The sequence below is a fragment of the Marmota monax genome, unplaced genomic scaffold, assembly GCF_021218885.2.
Source record: "Marmota monax isolate L192 unplaced genomic scaffold, Marmota_monax_Labrador192_F-V1.1 WCK01_AAM20220418_F8-fsc00041, whole genome shotgun sequence".
NCBI classification, from domain to species: domain Eukaryota; kingdom Metazoa; phylum Chordata; class Mammalia; order Rodentia; family Sciuridae; genus Marmota; species Marmota monax.
The window spans coordinates 1,326,031-1,338,608 of NW_026695238.1; the positions used below are offsets into that span (position 1 = coordinate 1,326,031).

Below are 12,578 nucleotides of genomic sequence, written 5' to 3' on the forward strand. Positions count from 1 at the left end.
GGACTTAAATTGCTAGGATTGCAATACTAGGAATAGACGTTCCGAGAGATACTTTTTGTTAAGAGATACCAAATCACTTTGGCTGTCTGGAATGCCCTCCGGAAACAGCTCTAACAGCGAAACTCCAGCTTTGGAAACCCCAACATCCCAGGTTTCCAGGATCCTGAGCTGTTTAGCTTTTTGAAAAACTGAGAACTAGGCCCCGCCCCTGACGTTGCGACTCTTCTACTTCTCGCCAGGCTCCTGGATGAACTACAAATCCCAGAAGACCACGCAGCACCCGTCTTATCATTCCCACTAACTGAAGCAGAACTGCAGCCGCATTGCCCGCTGGGAAGAGTAGTTCGGTCGTAATCAAGTCCTCAGGCCTGGGCGCTGCAACAAGGCGGCTGAACTGGCGGCGCTTGAGTTCCCGTTCCTCTAACCGTCCAGCCAGAGAGTAAACTGCCTTGGGAGGGCTCTGAAGACGCGCTTAGGCCTCGGGGTCCGCTGCGAAAGCGGCTAGTGTTCTAGGCCTCACTCGGTGAGAGGGAGCGCGGGGAGGAGGGCGACGGAGGCGGACGAGACCAAAAGTCAGCCTGGGGGAGGGAAGGGACCAAGGGGACGGGAAAACCCAAGTGGAAAAATAGGAGCGGGTGGGGCGAAGGCGCGCCTCGGCCGAGGGCCTATGTAGTGGTATGTCTTTATGGTTTGGGGCTACTCAGTGGGACTTCTCATCTCAGGGCCTCACCTCTCGGGTCCAGCGAGGCAATGAACTCATCAGACCTTGGACCTGGGGAGTTTGGAAGTGCAGGAGAGCCCTGGTTGGAAAGTTAGGCAGGGGGTGTTCCCCAGGAAGACTGAGAGCTGCCGTGCCCTGGGAACAAAGTCTTCTTAATCCTTCCTAAATGTTGGTGGTTGAAGGAAGTGTAACGTCTCAGAGGGTCGATGTTTTGGGGGGCTCTGGTTAAAGGGAGCCCCATCAGGGAAGGAAACCTTTGAGCCCTCCAGCTCCTCTCAGAGGCCTAACTGTGCTACTCAAGTACTCCTGACGTCAGCTTAGGAGCACTGCATGGCTTACACTGCGTGGAAGCTGGAGAAATGGGTGTCCTGCTCCTTGGTTCCAGAATATTGTAAAATTGGCCCAGCTCGTAGGAAAATGTGGAGGGTAAATTCTGAGCACAAATGTATAGGACGATCCTTCTTGGTAATAAATGCCTGTATCTTTTGAGTATGTCATGGAAAACATTCAGAACTGAACTGTACTCTGAATTTGCAATGGGTTGTGGCTAGTGAGATTACTGTTGAATTTCACTCTTTTTACATCTTTAAAAAAATTTTTTTTAGTTGTATATGGACTCAATGCCTTTATTTGTTTTTATGTGGTGCTAGGATCGAACCCAGAGCCTCACACTTGCAAGACAAGTGCTCTACCACTGAGTTACAACTCCAGCCCCTTTTCTTTACATCTTTATGTGCCATCTGGATTTTGCAGAATGAGCATTACTTTTTTTCTTATTTCTCTGAGAGAGTCACTTGGCTTTTGCATTTGAAAGTCAGACACTAATACCCGTGGCTCTGTCTTGCGCTCAGTCATGTACAGATAGATTCACCAGGGATGATAATAGAATTGAATGCAAAGGGAAAGTTAGTGTGTATGGTGTATGTGAGACTAATGCGCTTTTCCTTCTTCCAGGCTGGAAAGAGACTATTAGAAAGTGTCACACCATGGTATGTGGTTGTTTGGTCTATTTCTGTCGAATCCATTATCCTTTCTAGTTTAAAATGTCACCTTTCTCATTATCTGATGGATTTAGGTTACACAGAAGAACTTTCTTGGGATCTGATAACTGGCTGGGAATGGGAATGAGAAAAATATTGCAATTGAAATACCTTTTTAGCTTTGTGCTTGCTTTGTCATCAGGATCATTATATTTGCATATGCTACCTACTACCTGCATGTGTGTGTGCACTTTTTTTAAACTGTAAAGGAAATTTTAATATACAGTTTAGTTGTGCTTTTATGCATTTCCCGAGACAAAAGCTTGTTAAAGTAAAGGTTTGGAGTATGCCACACTTAATGTTTATTTCAATCTTTTTCTTTGACAGCTTTTGCCAATTTTTCAATTAAAGGTCAACATTACTGCATAAGCATTTCCCTGTTAAAATGTCCTTGACCCTTACAGAGGAGCAGAGGAAAAAGATTGAAGAAAATCGACAAAAGGCTCTGGCTCGTAGAGCCGAGAAGTTAACAGCAGAACAGCCCACAAGCACAGCCTTGAGCTCCTCTCTTGCTGCCAACCCTTCCCAGTCCAAGCAAGGCTATTCCCAAAATCTCCCAAAAGAGCCTTCTAAGAAAGTGAACGATGGTGTCATTTTCAAGCAACAGAATCTCAGTAATTCATCTCAGGGTCACCAAAGACCTCATCATTCCCACCATTTTCAGCTCAGTACACCCGAGCAGGCAACGGGGATATGGAAGAGCCAAGAAAAGAAGTCCACAGCCTGCCCAAGCCACAGCCCACCAAGGCAAAAGACTCTTGCTGAACTCTCTCCACCTTTGGCACAGAGTCCTCCAAATGTCCATAACCAGTTCCTCTTGAGCTATAAGTTAGATCAAGGTCATCCTCAGACTTCACATAAGATCGAATCAACATCCCTTGCTAACACAGCTCATGAGCCTTTGGTCAAAGCAAAGAGTTCCCAGGAGACACCAGCTTCTTCCTCTGGACAGCCTCCCTGGGATCCTAAATTAGAGGCCAAGGCAGTGAAAACTTCCACTTCAGGGCAGAGGATGTCTGATATCCATCATGGCTCAGGGGGTGTGACATCCAGGACTGAAGGAAGTTTCCAACAGAAATTGGGGACCTCACTCCAAAAAGCAGTTAGCTCTACACAGGGAAAATGCATAAGGGATGGAGATCGTTTCCGGGTGCAGATCGGCTATAATAAGCAGCTCCTCGCAGTGTTTAAGAGTCTGCCCAGCAGAAGTTATGGTAATGAGTCCTTTGTTCTGCAGATGTTTTTCCTATTTTTAGAGTCTCTTCTAATCTAACAGTTTCTCATAAATATTAAGAGTGCATTGGCACATTCTGTCCATCCAGTTATTAAAACTTATTCTATTTTATAATAGACATTGCCTCAGACAGCTGCCAAACTGAGGATCTACTGCATGGCCATAGGAAGAATAGCTGAATATTTACCAAGAAGCCAGTTTCTTTGCCAGGTGTTTTGCATGTATTGCAGGATTTAAGCCTAAAAACTTTTGTTTAAAAAAATGTAGATTTCCCCCACATTTTAAAATCAATGGGACTGCTAGGTTGATTGATCTGGAGGGGAGAGCCGGACGTGGCTAGCTTGGCCACACTTCAGCACGACTGGTCTAAATGTTGCTTTACCTGACTTGCACTAGGATTCAGAGAAATTGAGTTCTCATCTTAACTGCCCTCAGCCTTCTTAAGTAAGGCCCATAACTTTCCAGGCCTGAGGTGAAACAAAATAATTACCTTTATTTGCTACTTCTGTAGAGATTTTGTAAATCAGAAGGGGCTTGTGGGTCAACTATGTTGACCTTGGCATTTATTCAGAAAATAAACTTTTTTTTGTGGTGCTGGGCATGGAATCCAGGGCCTTGTACATACGAGGCAAGCACTCTACTAACTGGCTTTATCCCCAGCCCTAGAAAACAAACTTTTATTAAGTGTTCAAGTACAAATTAAGAGTCATCAGCCTTCTGTTTTATTTCAGATCCTGCCACCAAGACGTGGGACTTTAACATGTCTGACTACAGTGCTTTGAGTAAGTGAGTACATCTTTGTCCCCTCTGGAGGGCCATCCTAGCACCAAAAGGTCTAGCTCCTGGTGTGCATCTCCTCATTCTCCTTCCACTATGGCCAACCTAAGGAGGTGGCTCCTTGAGCAAAGGTCATTGCTTATGTTAATAAGAGCTAGCACTTTTTTTTTTTTCTTTTTTGTCACCGAGGATGGGCACTTTACCATGGAGATACTTTCCCAGTCCCTTGTATAATTTATTTAGAGGCAGGTTCTCACTAAATTGTTGAGACTGGCCTCAAGCTTTCAATCCTTCTGCCTCAGCCTCCCAAGTCACTGGAATTCTAGGTATGGGCCACCACAGTCAGCTAAAAGCTATCATTTTATGGTCTCTTCTATGCATTAAGCTGTTGTAAGCTCCTAAGTTATGCTAACTCCTTATAACAACCATTTTATGGATGGGGAAACGGTTCCAGAAAGGCTGAGTAACTAATACAGGGTCACACAGCCTACAAGTTACCTTTGAGATTCATGCCATAGAGTGCATGTTTCCACTGGATAGTGCCAGTGACAGGCAGTATGCTGTGCCCTGCTCCTAGAAAGGTCACCGTTTAGCACATAGCCCCAGATCCCATAGTACTCTGGCTAGAGAGGTGCTGGGAAGGGTTGCCCTGGCAGGAGCCAGTCAATGTTATGTCTGCTTGTTGTTAGCCCCTGGATACACCATTCTCTTTGGAGCATTTGTTGACTGTCCTATGTGAAAGTTTTTGTCCCCTCTTCCTGGCCCCCTAGCCTATTCTTCTGTCAATGAAACAGCCCCAGGTCCTTTCATCTTTTATTTTACTCATCCTTCCTAGCATCCATTTCTATACCTGTTCTTTCCCCTGCCCAGCTCAAAAAAGGGAAAGATAGCATACATGCTCAGATCACTTCTGTGTGGATTTGGGGCATGAGGCAGAATTCTTTGAGGTCAGCAGTACAGTTTCTAGAATTTCCTGCTCTCTCCTGGCCTTGGCTACTTGTCTTGTTCTTATGTTTTGGTAACCTCTGGTGCATTAGTTTTCTAGGGCTGTCTTAACACAGATGGGGTAAGGATGAAGGGTTTGCACCAGAAGTATATTTCCTCACAATCTGAGAGGAAAGAGGTTTGAGATCAGGTGTGTGCAGAGTTGGTTTCTTCAGAGGCCTCTCCTTGACTTGCAGATGGACAGTTCTCTCTGTGTCCTCCCATGGCCAAATCTCTGGGGTCTTTCTTCTTAAAAGGATACCAGTCATATTGGATTAGGGCCCACCCTAATGACCTCATGTAACTTTAAATTTTTTTTTTTTTAAAGAGAGAGAGAGAGAGAGAGAGAGAGAGAGAGAGAATTTTTTAATTTTTTTTTTTTTTAGTTTTAGGCAGACACAACATCTTTGTTTGTATGTGGTGCTGAGGATCGAACCCGGGCCGCACGCATGCCAGGCGAGCGCGCTACCGCTTGAGCCATATCCCCAGCCCTCATGTAACTTTAAAGGCTATATCTCACAGTCATATTCTGAAGTACTTGGAATTAGGATCCAGCATGAATTTTGGAGGGTCATAATTCAGCCCATGACACAGCTGGTAGGAAGCCCTCTTTTTAATCCATTTTTGTACCATATTGGAAGGAGACCCACTGCTCTGGGCTAAGATTGTTGGTCTTGCCAGTTGTGGAGCACATCTCCCAATGATTTGGGAGACTAATAAGACAGAAGGATTGCAAGTTTGAGGCCAGCCTCAGCAAACTAGTGAGGCCCTCAGCTACTTAGTGAGACCCTATCACAAAATTAAAAATTAAAAAAAAAAAAAAGGGCTGGTCCCCCTTCCCCCCAAAAAAGATTGCTGGTCTTGACATCCTGGTATTTTCATAGTTGCTCTTTTGAAACCGGTGATTCCCACTGCATCAGGTTTCGTTTCGTTTTTTTTTTTTTTTTCACTTCTGTTTTCTGACCACGATGCTTGGTGAGAGATGACTCTGCTTTTGCAAATTCATTAGACTTTCTGTGTGGTATGGTTGCTTTTTGTAATGTTCCACGTATTTTTGTTGCATTTTTGCAGTACTGGGGATTGAATCCAGAGAAGCTCTATCACTGAGCCACATTTTTTATTTGGAGACAGGGTCGCTAAGTTGCCGAGGCTGGCCTTGAACCTGTAATCCTCCTGCCTCACCTTCTGGAATTATCATCTATTTTTTGAAAACAGTTTATTGGGCCCAAAATTCACTATGTAGCATTTAGGTAAAGTTTACTGAATTATTTGGCATTTCTGCCTTGAAATCTTTGTCATGGTATTTCTAATTTTCATATAGTTCATGATTGTTCTGTCATTTTAATAGATTTTTTTTTTTTTCAGTACTTGGGATCAAACCCTGATCCTTGCAAAGGCTAGACCCATGTTCTATCATAGAGCTATATCCCCAGCCCAGATTTTTTAAGTTATAGATGGAAACAATACCTTTATTTAATTTATTTATTTTTTTGTGGTGCTGAGGATCCATCCCAGTGTCTCACACATGCTAGGCACACACCCTACCACTGATCCATAACCTCAGCCCCGGATTTTGCTTTAACTGTACTGCACACTCATTATAGTACACACAGAGCATTAACACAATAGAGAAGAAAAACTATGCTTTATAGTCTCCTCACTTAGCCACTATTAACATTTTGGTTTTCTTCCTCCAGCCTTTTATTTTGCATTAAAAGAAACATTTTATATTTGTATGTAATTTTTGTCTTGCCTTTTGATATACTATTTCAGCACAAGCCTTTTATTTTATTATTTATTTAGTTACTTTGGTACCAGGAATTGATCCCAAGGGCATTTAACCACTGAGCCACATCCCCAGTCCTTTTTATTTTATTTTATTTTTATTTTTTATATTTTTATTTTTAGACACGGGCTTATTAAGTTGCTTAGAGCCCTGCTAAATTATTTTAATTAATGTTAACAGTTAATTCTGAGTGATGCAAACATTACAATAATGTGCCCTTGTGACCTTCAAAAAATGATTTCAGAAACCAGATGGCGTAGCACATGCTTGTAATCTCAGCAGCTTTTCAGGCTGAGGCAGGACAATTGCAAGTTCAAAGCCAGCCTCAGCAACTTAGCAAGGCCCTAAGCAACTTAGAGAGACCCTGTCTCTAAATAAAATATAAAAAGGACTGGGGATGTGGCTCAATGGTTGAGTGCCCCTGTGGGTTCAATCCCTGGTATCAAAAAACAAACAATAAATGATTTCATGTTATTGAATGTAATAGTATTTTTCAACTTTTGCCTTTTCCAGAATTTCTAAAAAATAGTAATGACTGCATAACATTGAGTGTATGAATATGCCACAGGTTGTTTGAATCATTTTCTTACTGCTTAATTTGCTCCCATTTTCCCCAGTCTTCCAGCCAGCTATAAGGAGCTTCTCTGTGAACAAGAATATGTCTGTTTTCAGTTGTTACTTGGCATAGATTCCCAGAAGTTGGATCATTATGATCACTTTTTAGAGCTGACATGTATACTGCCAAGTTTTCTCCAGAGGTTTTATTCCCAACTAGCAATGCAGATGTCTAACTGGTTTTCCCTCTGTAACTTTGGTAAATAAAAAAATAACTTCTTATATTTCCTAGTATTTGTGAAGTTGAACATTTCTTCCAATATTTCCTAGTCATTTTTTCTGCTGTATTGAGTTGGTTACATTTATATATATATTTTATTTCATGGCCTTAATACTTTTTAAAGCATGAGATTTGTTTTTGTTTCTTGGAAATATCTTTGCTCGGTTGTCTTGCCCTTTGGTGCAGTTTGTTTCTTTCTGTTTGGTTGTATACAGTCAAATCTGTTGATCCACAAAATGCAACTGTGATACATGAAATTATGTTTAGAAACATTCATTTGTGGTCTGTCAGTCCTGTCTCTTGTTCCCTTATTCTCCAAGCCAGTGTCAGAGTAGTGACCCGAGAATAGGGTTTAAATGGCTGATTTGTGCTGTGTTGACTTCAGTGGCTTCTCCAATACTATATCAGAAATTACCCAAGTTTACTTATTCCAGTGAACTGTTTCTCCCCCCTTGTTAATTGCTGAATTCTTTATTTTTTAATTTAAAAAACTTGATCAGAAGAATTATATTCTGTGTGTGTGTGTGTTGATTTTAAGAGGGGTATTGCTAAGTTGCCTGGTTTGGCCTCAGACTCCTGAGCTCAAGAGATCCTTCTGCCTTTGCTTACCAAATAGCTGGGACTACAGGTGTGCATCGTGCACCTGTCACATTCAATAAGTATGGAAATTCCTAAAGCCCCAGTTAAAGGACACTTGCAAGCCTTCCTAGCCTAATAGTATCTCTTCTCACCTATCTGCTACATACCTTATCCCTACCCTACTTTCTTGCTTGCCTTGTCACCCTAGGCCACACGAAAGTTGCCCAGAGTTGTCCACCTTGTCACTTCTGACTTTTTTCTCTTCTTTCACAGTGAAAGCTGCTCAGCGCCTCCCCACAATCACCCTGGAGCCATTGGAAGGGGTTGGTGGCAGCTCTGGGGGATACGCCAGCCTTCCTTCAGCTCCGTCCCTTGCTTTTGTCAAAGGGAGATGCATGCTCATCTCCCGGGCCCGCTTCGAGGTAGACGTCAGCTATTCAGAGGACCTGATCGCTCTATTTAAACAGATGGATTCCAGGAAATATGGCAAGTAATTGGTCTCTGTGTGATTATAGAGTGGTCTGTGATCCCAGTGAAGTTTCTCTATCTTTATTTAAAAATTACCTTTTTTTGGTGCTGGGGATTGAACCCAGGGGTGCTTTACTACTGAGTCGTATCTCCAGCCTTTTTTTATGTTTAATTTTGAGACAGAGTCTTGCTGAGTTGCTTAAGGCCTTCCTAAATTTCTGAGGCTGACCTTAAACTTGTCATCCTCCTGCCTCAGCATTCCAAGTTGCTAGGATTACAGGCATGTGCTAGTGCACTGGGCTCAAAAATGACTTTCTTGATAGTACCTTCTAGTTCTGCCTCTTTGCTATAGAAAGATGACACTTCACTTATTCCAGATGGTGAACACATAGTGGGGACTGTTTTATTCTTAAGGCCTCCTGAGAGAAGACTCCACAATTTTCCCTAGTCACCTGGTCTGTGTCATCTTGTGTAAAAATACATAAATTCCTTTTTAAGCCATTAAAAAGTATGTATTTCCATTTTAGCCTTATCTGAACATAAAAACACTGGTTGCCATTAAAAATATGCCTTTCTGTAGATGAAGGCAGTGGTTTGCAAACCTGAGCATTCATGGTAACCACCTGTACAACTTGTTAAAATATGGCTTATCAGACACCAGTTTCTGATTGTGTAGCTCTAGAGTGGGGAAAAGAAAAAAGAATCTGTTTCCAACAAGTTCCCTGGTCCTGCTGCTGGTCAGGGGAACACAGTGCCTCAGTCTGAAAATACTTCTGGGTCTGCTCTCTGACTGCTCATTAGTTTCTCTGGGCTGCATCAAAAACACTGGTGCCTCCTTCCCAACCAGAGGTGCTTATTTCAATGGTCAGAGATGGGGTTGGGGCTTTGGTTTTCAAAAATATTTTAAAAATCTTCAAGCAAACCTAATAATCAGACCAGATTGAAAAACACTGGCTAAAGTAGAGTGATTTCGCTTTATTTATTTATTTATTTATTTATTTATTTATTTATTTATTTAGTGAGGTTCTTTAAAAGCTGCCCATTCAGAATAGGGCAGGGGCAACTTTGGAGTCTAGACTCCTGGGGCTCATCTTGGGTTTCCTCCTCAGCTCAGCCCATGGTGTTTTTAAAAAACAATCTGAATTTTATAGATTAATGTTCTCCCATTCTTGGGAGGGTCTTAGTCTTTTCCTTAGGCAAGTAGAAAACAAACCCTGGAAACATCATGCCTGTGAGGCCCCCATTCCAGACAAGGTCACGGAAGATGCCACTGTGGAATCTCTGCTCTTGAGAGCTTAGATCAGAGCCTGGGCTCCAGGGAGCTTGTGATGCTGACCAGAAGTCACCATTTCTTAGCTGCGCAGATTTTAGCTGAGGAGCCTGGACTGCTCAGCAGGGTTTGGGTGTGGGAGGCCTGGTCATGAAGTGAGCTGCTCATGTGAGACCTGGGATTCCCTGCTCCTCGCCTACTCAGATGTTTGGCTTTAGCTGGTGGTTGGTGATCCTTAAAAGGCAACACATGATGGGTGTCTACCACCCACTTTTGAAATTGCTCCCAACCTGGCCTGCTATATGGTGAGTGGATAGGACTAAAATATCAATAGCCCATCCTGTGCACACCCAGACTTCCAGAAACCAGGGTGGGCTTCTTGGCCACAGCTCTTCCTCATGGATTTCCCCACTTGCTGCTCTGCTGCCATCAGAACAAGTTGTAGTCGGGCAGAGGCTTCCTCTGCTGCCCCTACATTCAAGACCATCTCTGGTCTGGTCCTCCCATCAGTGCCACTTAGGCTTTGTTACTTGTAACTTCCTCAATTGGGCCTATGTCCATTATGCTTTTTTCTTTAGAAATGACCTTAGAGGGGGAATTGACTTTTGCTGCTCAGATAGCATTTTCAAAATCCAAACCTTCTTGATTTTCTCAAATAGTAAATTAGTAGGGAAATCCTTCTAATTAAAAAATTAGCCACTGCTGAGTAGTAAGATGCTCCCCCTTCTAGTTAACATTGTATATAATTTATGCTACACTTACTAATTAGCACATGACATAATAGTGACTATAGCAATATCTTAAGAACCAGCTTTCTGGGGGCTGGGGTGTGGCTCAGCGGTAGAGGACTTGCCTGGCGTGTGTGAGGCCCTGGGTTCAATCTGCAGCACAACATATAAATAAATAAATTAAATAAAAGATCCATTGACAACTAAAAAAAATATTAAAAAAATTAAAAAAGAACCAGCTTTCTGAGTGTTCATTATTTTCCAGACATACTTTTTTTTTTAATATAAAATTTTTTTTAAAGTAGTAGATGGACACAATACCTTTATTTTATTTATTTATTTTTATGTGGTGCCGAGGATCAAACCTAGTGCCTCACTTGTACTGGACAAGTTCTCTACTACTGAGCCACCAACCCAATGCATACTTTTATAAGCATTTTACATGTAAATTCCATGTAATCCTCACAATAACCCTGTAGTGGCCTCATCTTTTAGATATAGAAATTGAGGCACAGTGGTGTTACAGAGCTTGCCCAAGATCACACAGCAGTAAGAGGCAGAGCTGTGATTTGAACGTAGGTGGTTTGACCACTTTGAACACATGCAGTTTGTTTCCTATGTGGAAATGGAGCTAGTCTCAGAGCCCACTGCATGGAGTTGTGAGGCAGGTAAGATGGCACCAGGGCTTTTCTTGGCATGGTGCCTGGCTTAAAGTAAGTGCCGAGTAAATGTAAGCTACGATTGTCATCCCCATCTTGGATATTCAGGGCATTTGTGACCTGAGCCATCCTCAGTCATGTGTCCTGTAGCATCTTTTATCACAGCCCTTATAACCCATGATCATTATCATCTTTGCTGTCCTCCCTCTTGGTGTGTTGTGGATGCCTCAAGGGCAAGTGCTCTTTATTTCTTTATCCCCAGTGCCCAGCGTGTGACCATCCCTGTCACTACGGTTTAGTGGAGGGTTAGGAAGCCAGGGAGTGAATGAGTATGCTGACCCAGCAGGAGGGCCATGTGTCCTGTTGGCTTAGTATTGTTTTTTCTTCTCATTACAGATGCCAATACCAGGAAATGGAACTTTCTCTTGGAAGAACACAATAAACTGAGTGAGAAGCCCACCTTGCTATTTTTATATTGTCCTGTTTTTAAGACTTAATAGTCTTTAAATGTAATGTCTTTGAAGAGTCTTCTTCTCCTTCTACTGTAGTAACTTCAGATGACTGAGGACAGGGTAGGTAAAGGTGAGATGTTCTCAGGCAACTTTTTTAATGTCCACTGACATAGTAGTTTTATGACAGCCCATGCAGACATATTGTTCTTCATCCCTCAGGGTGTGATGCTGCTGTTAAAATCCCTGAGGCCTAAAAACCTTCCTTCATCATAGAAGTGATGCGGATGTAAGGAATCAATCGTGAGCTGGGATTGCTTAGCTTAGGGGAGAGGCCTTAGATGGCCTCTACAAACAGGCTCTCAGTTTACTTCTAGAACAAACAGCTCAAGAAAGTAGTCTCAGTGGTTATCAGTTTTATAACGAGGTGCATTCTATTAGACACAGAAGTTTAGACCAGGGAACTTCAGCATTTTAACAGGTATTGCAGAGGCTGACCAGAGGAAGGAGGTATGTGTACTGGTAAGAGAAGGGGATGCTTGCTGGGCATAGTGGTACATGCTTGTCATCCCAGTGGCTTGGGAGCCTGAAGCAGGAGGATCATGAGTTCAAAGCCAGCCTCAGCAACCTAATAAGGCCCTAAGCAACTTAGCAAGTCCCCTGTCTCAAAATTTTAAAAACTGGCCTGGGGATATGGCTCAGGGGTTAAATGCCCTAGGTTCATCCCTAGTCCCCCCCCCCCCACACACAAAAAAGAAGAAGGGGATGCAGTTGGGCAGTTGGACTTATCAATTTTCTTCTGTGTGCCCTGCTTAGATGGGGCAGAAAATTCTAATATGCCTGAGGTAGAGGGGCATGGTCGAATCTTGACCTGTCCTGGAACTAGAATGCCAGTGTTGTCCATCTTCCAAGCTTTGGTGATTCTGCAGTGGGTGTGCAGTAGCACCGTGTGTTCCCCTGTCTGTCCCCCTGTGGGCCTGCTGGGCCTTCTGTACAGTGGGAGGAGGCATGTTTTGGTGCCTATCAGCCAGAAGAGACCTGACCCAGC

At 43.0% G+C, this 12,578-nt stretch overlaps 1 protein-coding gene across 3 annotated transcripts in view; it reads left to right on the forward strand.

Annotated features, from left to right (window-relative positions):
* The first annotated feature begins 336 nt into the window (after nucleotides 1-336).
* Smarcal1 (SWI/SNF related, matrix associated, actin dependent regulator of chromatin, subfamily a like 1) overlaps nucleotides 337-12,578 on the forward strand; it is a 59,147-nt gene continuing 46,905 nt past the window's right edge. Inside the window, exons 1-6 of one of the 3 annotated variants that reach the window (XM_046439762.2) lie at nucleotides 337-523; nucleotides 1,676-1,710; nucleotides 2,089-2,975; nucleotides 3,727-3,777; nucleotides 8,230-8,442; nucleotides 11,478-11,528. In XM_046439762.2, the coding sequence (XP_046295718.1) occupies nucleotides 2,147-2,975; nucleotides 3,727-3,777; nucleotides 8,230-8,442; nucleotides 11,478-11,528 (1,144 nt within the window). In that variant the 5' untranslated portion in view covers nucleotides 337-523; nucleotides 1,676-1,710; nucleotides 2,089-2,146. Of the gene's footprint in view, nucleotides 524-593; nucleotides 676-1,675; nucleotides 1,711-2,088; nucleotides 2,976-3,726; nucleotides 3,778-8,229; nucleotides 8,443-11,477; nucleotides 11,529-12,578 lie in introns of those variants that run through there. The other 2 variants (XM_046439763.1, XM_046439764.2) reach the window with 2 other exon arrangements.